A 10593-nucleotide genomic window follows, 5' to 3' on the forward strand; every position below is an offset into this window, starting at 1 on the left:
TTCATGAGCAGCTATTGATAATTGCTTAAAATAATTTTTGCAGAAGTGTTCTAGTTAAGAAGTTTTGTGGCCTACCACAAATTAGTCTCACAATTTCAGTTAAAGCAAATATTTTATATTTACAGGTTTTTAAGGTAATAGCAGTATTGCAGTGCTTTATAACAGTATTATACTTGGTACAGCACATGGCCCAGGTGATTACCTGGGAAGGGAGTTGTGACCACTCAAAATGCTGCTGAACTTGTTCTCTGCAGTAGCTGCAGACAAGATTCTGGAGTATTTGTACAAGTAAAACTGATGGAACAAGGCCAGGAGTAAAAATTTTAATACCTCATGATAAAGTACTGCCTGTGGTACTGATAGGACAGGTCTTGCAGAAAAAAAAACCCTTCCATGTAATGAAAAAGTAATTTTAGAGGAATGTACTAGAACGAGCTACTACTATTTGTGTGTATTTTCTGTTAATGGTTTGGATACAGAAAGAGAAACTAATGAGTTCTTCTTGAAAATTTTTATTTCATCATTACAGGAGAAACCATGAACAAATGAACTGCTGCAAAATTGTATTTTTGTCTTTTTCCTCTTCTATACTTAAAAAATAAGATACTTAGTCTAGGTTAGTCCTGGGTGAACTAAATGCAGGTCTATTTAGGATTTAGTAACTAGCCTATAAATTTGCATTTAAAAATCTTTAAAGATCTAGAAAGCATCCTAATAACTATTCAAATTACTTATACTTTAGGTTGAGATCACATGTCTTCCATGGGTTATGTATTATAGTGATTATTTTATTTGAGGTTGTCAGGGAGAGATCATAATGTTGTCTGGGTGCTGAAGAGCCACATTTTTCACTCTCACTGTTCATGTAAAACCAGGAGTATGAACGCCCCCAGGTACCTCTGTCCCTAAGGGCAATTGAGCATTCCTCAAGCAAGATACAAAGGAATAAAAAGAAGGTTATGATTAGGACTTTACAGCTCTCTTCTGTTATTGTAGTATGTGAAGATACAGAGTTTGTGTCATTCTGTCATGGGTTTCCATTGCTTATGGTTTGTTTTGTTTCAGCCTCTTGGAGCCAGCGACTACTTGGAAATATCAAAGCACTTTGACACAGTGTTTATTCGTGACATACCGCTTCTTACAACCGCAAAAAGGACACAAATTCGTCGTTTCATTACTCTTATTGACACCTTTTATGAGCATAAGGTGAGAATCAAGCCTTTTCTATATGCATAGGAATAATATTGGGATTCCTATATGCATTGGAATAATAGTAACAGCCTAAATCTGGCTGTTACTATTGGTTTGAAATAAGGCTTTCTGTAGTAATGGTTTGGAAAACATAAGCAGAATGAAGTAGCACTGCAAAGAAACATTCCAGCTTCACAAAAAAAAAAAAAGGGTCCCATTTCAATAAAGGCAAATAAACAGATTTTTTTTTTTTTTGTTTCTGTGAGTATTAAGCATGAGCATAAATATAAGCTTGAGCTCATTTGCCTTTTTTGAATGGGGATGTTCTTTCTGAACCCAGGAAAACAACAGAAACCATGTCATTATTTTAATAATGAAAGATTGTGCTGCCAACTGTGCTGGAGTGAAATGGAGTTTTTCAGATTTTAATCTGTATGGGCAGTTGGTCAGGAATCAGTGCCTTTTTGATCAAGAAGGAGGAGTTAATAGCACAATTACATCATAAAGTTTAAAGGAAACAGTCACTGTAGGCTTTACATTAGATTGCAGAATTGCTCATGGGATAATAGTGATAAATGCAGCACTTCATGTGGATTTACAGAGATTTCAATCTTGGGAGCAAAATCAGCATAACTAAAGCAAAGGGAAGTTCCTGTTTAAGGTGATTTTTTTTTTTTTTTAAGTGATGCAAGGTTTGAAGCACTTTCTTATATGTGATTATATTTGCACACACTTAAACATTTGTTGAGAAGTGTCAGTTCAGGTTGGTTCTTAGCAAGAATGTTCTGGCATGGGTTGTTGATCCAAAAGGCCCCAACTCAGCAAGGTGTTGAACTAACTCAGTGTATGAGTAGTCTCATTCAAATCAGTGTCATTCAGATTAGCCAGATTCTTTATTCTTTTTGGTTAGGAAGTGGACATTTGCTAAGGCAATATGCTAATATTAAACTAATGGGTTAAAAATAGGGGGATGGTCTGCTCAGTGTTTGGGCTGTCATTAAGAATTGCAAGCAGTCACTTTCTATTATTTCCTCCATAAGAAAAACACAAGGTTAAAACTCCCATCAAAAGCAGTTAGGGAAAATACCTGAGTATATCTGTGCATGCCTGTCCACAGCACAAACATCCTGCCTACATGCTCTCAACAAGAGTCTCTTTCTGTAGTATTATTTCAGTCTGTCTTCATTGCAGCCCCATCTCGCACTGCATGTTGTATCTCTTCCCAGCAGACATGAAAACAGCATCATTATTTTTACTAGCAAATAACTTACTGGAATAGCACAGATGGAGGCAAGAAAGGCTTCGCTCAGTCTTCTGGGAAATTTGGAATTTAGGTATTCTTTTAAATAGTGCAGTGTATCTACCCACTGAGAGGAGTCTCATCATGGGTGAAAAGTAAGCATTGGTTACTATACAGCTGTTATTTTAGAAAGTAAACTTTGGGGTGAACTCACTGCCTGTGTAGCAGATACTCTGAGTATTAGCTAGTTCTGTTCTCTGAGTAAAAGTTACATCAGTTGTTATTTAGAAAATGATCCTGTAAGGTCCATCTGACTAAGTCAGGTAAATCTGTAACAGCAATGCTAATAATAGAAAGGAAAATCGTTGGGGAAAAAACACTGCCAATTTACCTTGAAGTTTTCAGTGCATAGATGGCGTGTTTTACCCCGTTCCTGTAAAGCCCAAGGGATGATTGTTGTTTTCTGCTCTCCTCCTCTCAGGTGCGCGTTATCTGTTCTGCGGCAGCTCCTCTCCAAAGCTTGTTCCAGGTGAAACAGAACAGTGCTGAACGGCAGGACAGCAGAGTGTTGATGGATGATTTGGACTTGAACCAGGTACATGATTTTAACATTGTCTCCCTTTTGTAACAAAATTTGGTTTAGTCTCATAATTGCACAGCATTTTAAGAGGGGAATCAAGAAAACATTTAACTATTGATATGCTGCTTTTTTTGCAGTGTCTCTGTCACTCTGATAATTACATGTTGTGCTTCTTATTCATAGTCAAAGAAAACTATATGTAGAATCATTCGCTATATGTAGAACCATTTTGTTTAAGTTTTAGGGTCATTTTGAATATTAATCATTGTATTTGTTCAGTCATATATGAAAATGCTGATTTAAGTTTAGCACCTACATTTAAAATACAGAAATAAACGATAGTTTGTTCTACCTGTTCCTAGACTACAGAAAAGCCTCACGAGTCCTCACAAACACTACTACTTTGCATGCTGCTTATTGTTTTTCTTTTTCCCTGTAGCTCAGTTATTGCTAATGACTTTTTAAATAATTTTTAATTGGTGTACAATTAGTCAAAAAAGAAAAAGGAGATAGTTAACCTGTTATTGTGTTGTTTTAAAACCAAATTATTCTTCTTGCTGTATTCCTTCAGGGGATTATGTAGCTGAAATAGGTGCTTTTCTTTAATTTTTGGACATCAGTTTTAATGCTTTGGTGCCATGCTGCTGTCTTGTTTTATCAAAGCCTGTAAAGCACTGAGCCTTAGGAGTTAGAGAGGATGCACTTCAGTACAGCTAGGAGTCTCACAAGTGTGTGGTACTGTTCTTGTGTATTGATGTAGGATTCTGCCAAAGGACTCTCCGTGTTTACAGGAGAAGAGGAAATCTTTGCCTTTCAGCGTACTCTCTCACGGCTCACAGAAATGCAAACTGAACAGTACTGGAATGATGGGGACAGAAGCAAAAAAACATAATTAAAAGTTGAATGAAATCACCAAGAAGTAAAATTACAGCATGAAATCACCAAGAAGAAAAATTGGAAAAGCCTCAGAAAAGCACTGGAAAGCTTTTTAGAACAACTTGAATAATAATTGCACTTTATCATCTGGACCATGTTTTCTTTCTTCAATAGTTTTTTGCGTTTAAGACATGAGGTCTCAGTTATTTGTCTGTACCACCAGTGTGTGTGGATATTAGAAATTTTGCCTTAATTTGTTCTTCTTCAAACCTGCCTGGATGTCTGGCTCCATACAGTGGTGGTGAATGGAATTACCTCCAGCTGGTGGCAGGTCACCAGAGGTGTTTTCCTGGGCTCAGTATTGGGGCCAGCCCTCTTCAATATCTTTATGCATGGTATGGACAAAGGGATCAAAGTGCACGCTCAGTAAGTTCACAGATGATGCCAAGTTTGGGTGGGGGTGTTGACCTGCAGGAGGGCAGGAAAGCTCTGCAAAGGGATTGGACAGGCTGGATCAATGGGCTGAGGCCATTTGTATGAGGTTCTACATAGGCCAAGTGCCTATGTAGAACCTGCCCTTGGGTCGCAACAGCCCTGGGCAGCACCACAGGCTGGGGCAGAGGGGCTGGAAAGTTGCCCAGGGGAAAAGGACCAGAGCAGGGATTGTCCCCCTGTACTTGGCACTGGTGAGGCCTCATCTTGAGGGCTGTCTCTAGTCTGGGCCCCTCACTGCAAGAAGGACATTGAGGGGCTGGAGCGTGTCCAGAGAAGGGCAATGCAGGTGGTGAAGGGTCTGGAGCACAAGTCCGGTGAGGAGCAGCTGAGGGAGCTGGGGGTGTTTAGCCTGGAGAAAAGGAGGCTCAGGAAGGCCTTATTGCTCTCTGTAACTGCCTGAAAGGAGGGTGTAAGGAGGTGAGATTTGGACTCTTCTCCCAGGCAGCCAGTGACAGGATGAGAGGACCGAGCCTCAACCTGCTCCAGGGGACATTCAAGTTGGATATGATGAAGAATTTCTTCACTGATCAAAGTGTTGTCTAGTATTGGAACATGCTGCCCAGGGAGCTGGTGGAGTCACCATCTGTGGAAGTGTTTAAGAAATTGCTGGACATGACACTTAATGCTGTGGTTTATTTGATAGGGTGAGGTTTGGACAAAAGTTGGACTCAATGATCTTGGAGTTTTTTCCCAACCTTAATGATTCTCTAAAATATACCTTTGATGTTCAGGAAGTTTGATGGGATTAGATTTTTTTCTGGAGAATTGGTCTACAGACAAAGCTAATGGGCTATGCAGAGTCATTTTCTGATGTCACATAAAGTGAGCATTTCAATGATTATGCACTGCTTCTGTCATGTATAATGCTGCTTGCACAAAAGAAAAATCAAATGCTTCTTTAGGAAACTCCTGATACTGTCTGTGCTAGAATCCTGAAACTCCTCTGTAATGTCTTGTGGTTTGGGGTTTTTTTTTCTATTCTCTGAGTTAAGCTATGTGTTGACATTCTGGCTTCAGGAGGTTTTTTTTTTTTAAATCAGACTGTCGCTCAGTCTGGTTCATTGAAAGCTAATGGTTTTAACCAAGAGAGAGCCTTGAGGAGGAGCTTTAAGTTACTTGAAGCTGCACAGGATTAAGATCTAAGTAATGGATGAGAAAAGAGACCTTGATAAGACAGAGTATTCTGTAACATAGAAGTACAAGTTCATATTCTTCCTAAATTTTGTGGTTCTTGCAAGCCTGGATATGCTGCCTCTACACCAGTGACAGCTCTACCCTGAATTTTCTGTGTACTTACTTTTGTTAGGGAGCCACATGCTCAAGTCTATTTTCCTGTTCTGATCCCTTCTGCTTGTCCTGGAAGTTACTTACTCTGGCTATACCTGCTCTCCAAATAATTTTTAAAGCCTATGTTTATAGTTTGCAACTAATGGAACTGTATTATTATTCCCACAAGGGTGACTACCATGGAGGATTTTAATGCATATTTATGAAAACTCCAATCAGAATACATTGTTTATACTTAACAATATCAAAATAATTGTTGTATGCTTTCAGAGATTTGGATTAGGTTTCTCAACTGGGTGACTATTGACATTCATGCATGTGTGTCTGTATATACAAACACATATATATATTTAATTTATACATGTATATATAAATCTAGATAAAACTAATATATATAATTTAAATGTGTGTTTCTGTATTTATATGTGGCACTCTATACTTATCAGCCTAGGACTATGCTGATAACTCTCCTGAAGCTTCAGCCTTGACTTTTTTTGAGTAGCATTCAAATGCCTCCTGCCTTGAACCAGAATGTGTTGTAGGAAAATGGGAGATGGTGGTAGATAACCTAAGGTACTTTGCATCTGGATATTTATTTACATTCACTTAAAAACTGTTTATATGTTTAGCCTGTATGTCCTTCTCTCAGGTGGTATAGGGGAAATGTGCAATCTTGCAGAACACAGATGACATGTCTGGGACATATAGGAGAGAAGGTCCTGGAAGGTTCTTCATTCCCACAGAGACCGTCTCAGGCCAGAGAAGTGAGGTGTTCCTCCACTGTCTGTGTGTGTGATGACGAAGCTCCTTTAACCACAGGATCCCTGTTTGTGTTCAAACTGCTGCTGCTTTGCCCATTGGTATTTGAGGCTTTTCTGCAGTCTGAATGCATACCCCAAACTCAGAAACTCCAGGTTTTTGGAAGCTCCTAAATGAGTGGGACTGATGTTCCACTGAAAGCCTCTAAGGATATACGTGAGCTCTGTGAAAACACAGGAGGGAAGCCCCCCAAAAGCTTCCAGAGCCAGCACTGCTTCCAGGACATATTGGTAAATAAAACCATAGTGCAGTCTTTCGTTGGCCAGCAAGGAGTTTGTCTGTTGGGAGTCCCTGGTAGGTACCAGCAATAATCAAGGAAAAGAAATAGGGAAGGTTCCAGAGTGTTTTGAGGCTGAAAACAAGAAAAGTTGCCTAAATTGCTGTGCTGTATTTGTGATTGTGCTGCAGAGGGAGGTTTGCCACTTTTGGGTCAGGTCTGCAAGGAGAAATTTATTGGACTGGTTTCTCAGCCAGCCCAGATGTGGCCAGGGCAGAGGGTGCCCCTGTAACCACAGAAGCAGTACATTTATGCCCATCTATCTCCCTGAAGAAAGTGAGGCCCTAGTTCCTTATTCTATGATGCTGTAACAGGTATAAAGCCTTTTTCCAGTGCTGAGTTGGGGGGCTGCTTCTGGGGTCAGACACCTTCCAGGCAACTGGTGCTGGCCAGAATCTCACTGGACACCATGGGCAAGAGCGGTTTTGTTGTGCCCCAGGGTGCTGGGCCACCTGTGCTCCCAGCTGTCCTCTCCCCTGCTGCTGGCCTGCTCCTGCTGCTGTGAGACAGCAACAGTCCATACTTTATTCCCACATGAAGATGTTGTATTTGCCAAAATGTAACAGTGAGATACCTGTGACTAAATTATACACGCTTCATAATAGCCTTAAAAATTGCTGGATTTGTGCTGGATGCTTCTATCCAGAGTTTTCAGGTTTTCCTTAACTTGTGAATTCATGTCATCTCAGAGGTGCAAAAAGGCTTTGTTTCCTTTAGTTGTTCAGCAAACATTTTTGACAAGTTATTTTTAAAGGTCTTTTCAAGTGACCTTTATTGATGTGGTATAATATTTTGCTGTCATAGGAAGTAAAATCCTGGGGATTATGGACCATGTGAAACACTTCATATTTTCTAAAGGTCACATCCTGGCTGAGAATCTCTCAACTAACTTCTTTCAAATACTTGATTGACCAAAGAATGTTCACAATGCCCAAAAATTTAACTTTTTTAAAAATAATAATAATAAATAGTGCAATTCTGTCTTTCAGAGTTACTGGTTATCAGTATTTGTTACTGTGCAGATTGAGGGAACAATTGCACTATTTTGGGTAGAACACGACAGCCTTCCAAAGGCTTTAGAGGGAGAGAAGAGGCACTTTTTGCTGTTGCTGGTTTTTGATCTGAAAAGGAGAAAACCATGATTAATGTCTTTTCTTTTAGTAAAGGTGTTTGTGATGACAACACAGTTGGATAGATGTCACCTATTTTGCAGCAATCTAAGCATGAAAAAAATCAACTGACCAGGTTTCAAACAGTGCCCAGCAGGGTCACCAGCCATATAACAAGGACGAAGAACTGTCTCTCCATCAGGACGTGGCTAACAGAATTAAGGTTCAGGATTTTTCTTTCTGTAGTTTCCTGGGTCTGAATACACCTGGTGCCTCAGTTTCCTTGTTGATAAAATGGGAATGATGTTACTTTCTTACTTTCTAACTCTGGCATGCTGCCAGGTTTCCCTCATTAATATTCTAAGATGCTTGCTGAGGCTCTGGGATGAAAATACTTCAGTAAAGTATGTAAATAGTGCAAAAAAATAATTTAGCTACTCAGAGTGGATTAGTCTTCTTGTTTGGGTTACAGAATTAATGTCATCCACTAAACACCACATGCCTCTTCGTAGTGATTTTGTTTTAATTAATGCATCTATTTTAAGAATCTATTTAAAGAAAAAAAAAGATTTGTGATTAAAACTGTAAACCATTTGTGTAGTTTTTCTTTCACTTGTAATAATGAATTTCCTATAAGATTCATAACAACCTCAGATCCTATACATTTGAAATACAGTGGCTTTGTAAATTCTGTTGGGATTTTCCTTGTATAGAGAGAATATTTTTTTAATTATGTCATTTTGAATCTAGTATATTACAAACTGAACACTGTCAAATCCATGTGCTTTTTGAGAAGACTTTATCTTGTAATAAAGAAAAAATAATAAATCCAGATGTTATAAACTTGTTACTTACTCATGCTAATTTTAGATATGTTCTCTGGATGACAGACCCACTGTTAATTAGAATAATAGAACATTAAAGAGTTGGAATGGACCTTCAAGATCATCTAATCCCAACCTCCCCTGCCATGGGCAGGAACACCTCCCAGTAGACCAGGTTGCTCAAGGCCTTATCCAACCTGTCTGGGAACACTGCCAGGGATGGGGCCTCCACAGTCACTCTGGGAAACCTATTCCAGTCCCTCACCACCCTCACAGTAAAAAATTTATTCCTAATAGCCACTCTAAGCCCTCCCTCTTTCAGTTTAAAGCCATTCCCCCTTGTCCTGTCACTACACACCCTTGTAAAAAGTCCCTCTCCAGGTCTTTGCAGTGTCCTTTAGGTAAGGTCTCTCTGGAGCCTTCTCTAGGCTGAACAATCTCACCTCTGTCAGCCTGTCTCCATAGGAGAGGTGCTCCAGCCCTTCAATCTTCATGACTTAGTGTGATTGCTTTTTCTTAGATCTCTGTATCCAGGGGGCAAACCTGGACTGGCAGCACTGCCAGTTTCTGGGCATGTGGTTGCCTGCACGAGCTGAAGCCGTTGCCCTACACATGGTTCAGCTTTTGGGTTGGAATATCCAGGCCTTGTCAGAAAGGTCCTCCTCCAAAAGTAGTTTAGACTTGTCTGCCTCAGTTACTGCTGCTAGCAGCCATAATTTTTGGGTTTGGAAACCTTTTTTCCACCTCTTTGCTTCTTTCCTCCAACAACTTGAGGGTGAGACAAAGTAGCTGTATGCAAACCACAATCAAAGTGCTTTTCCCGCCTCATAATTTGGGATTCTTACTGTTCAAGATGTGCTTTTGCTGTCAGCCAGTTAGTTCTGTGGTTAGGTTTTGCACAGCTTAGAGAATTGCCCTGGGAAGCGGCTGGTTAACATGGAGGCTGGCAGGATCACTGCAGCTCCCCAGTGCAAGTGCCCTGAAGGAGCACCTCTGAGTGCTGAGAGCGGGACAGCACTGCTGCAGCATGGCACTTCTCCATGGATGCCAGTGGCAGAGACGTAGGTCTTGCTGGCAGATAGCAAGCACTGTTTCATAGTTCAGACTTGAGAAACCAGGGGTGTAAAATTTTTAGGTTAAACTTTGGGTTTATTTCTACTCCTTTTACTGCAAACATTATATTTTCCTGTTTCTTGAAGAGAGATATTGAAACATAGAAAGTTGAGCAGCCAGCTTGCTCTCCAGTATCTTGCTTGCAGCATTGTGGTACCCAGTGTTTGAGAAGAGCCTCCAGAATGGGATGTCTTACTCTCCCATTACAGATTCACACAGATTTGTGAAGGAATAGGCTGTACCCTCAACAATGTTTGCATGCCTTGTCACTCGTGGAAATGATGGACCCTTCTCCAGATCAATTTAAGATCCTGTTTTCCCTTCAAACATCCTGCAGCAGTAAGCTGTCAGGGTTTAATCAGAAATTTTGCTCAAAAAATAGTCCCTAGGCTTTGCTGCCTCTTCTGAAATTCTTCAAGAACAAGTTTTGCCAACCTGCCCTAGCAGCTTTGTTTGTCCAGTGGTTGCTTCTCTTGTGTCACCCTGATCCATTTCCACTCAGAGATGAGCAATCCCCATCGTGTCCATCTCCTGTCAGTGAAGATTGCTCCTCACCCTGGGATACTTAATATTCTCTTGTTCTGTAACCTCATTTCTGATGGAGAAGCACAGGTTTTTGTGCCTCAGCTTCCCCAAGACCCCTGGGCTTAGACTTTCCTGCTGCTCGGCTTTGGGCCTCAGCAGCTCTGGCACATGTAAAATACAGGGTGTGGGGTCTGGGGGTGCACCAATGCACCTGCAAAATGGGAGACATTTCTGACCCTCGTGTTTGGGGCACTGCC

The 10593-nt window shown here is 40.5% G+C and overlaps 1 protein-coding gene across 3 annotated transcripts in view; it reads left to right on the plus strand.

Moving 5' to 3' along the window:
- AFG1L (AFG1 like ATPase) overlaps nucleotides 1-8712 on the plus strand; it is a 64016-nt gene extending 55304 nt beyond the window's left edge. Inside the window, exons 11-13 of one of the 3 annotated variants that reach the window (XM_084202117.1) lie at nucleotides 1066-1206; nucleotides 2913-3026; nucleotides 3772-8712. In XM_084202117.1, coding sequence (XP_084058243.1) covers nucleotides 1066-1206; nucleotides 2913-3026; nucleotides 3772-3903 — 387 coding nt within the window. In that variant the 3' untranslated portion in view covers nucleotides 3904-8712. The remainder of the gene's footprint in view (nucleotides 1-1065; nucleotides 1207-2912; nucleotides 3027-3771) is intronic. The other 2 variants (XM_084202118.1, XM_084202119.1) reach the window with 2 other exon arrangements.
- Nucleotides 8713-10593: the final 1881 nt, after the last annotated feature.

The sequence above is a fragment of the Fringilla coelebs genome, assembly GCF_963513975.1.
Source record: "Fringilla coelebs genome assembly, chromosome: 3".
Lineage (NCBI taxonomy): Eukaryota > Metazoa > Chordata > Aves > Passeriformes > Fringillidae > Fringilla > Fringilla coelebs.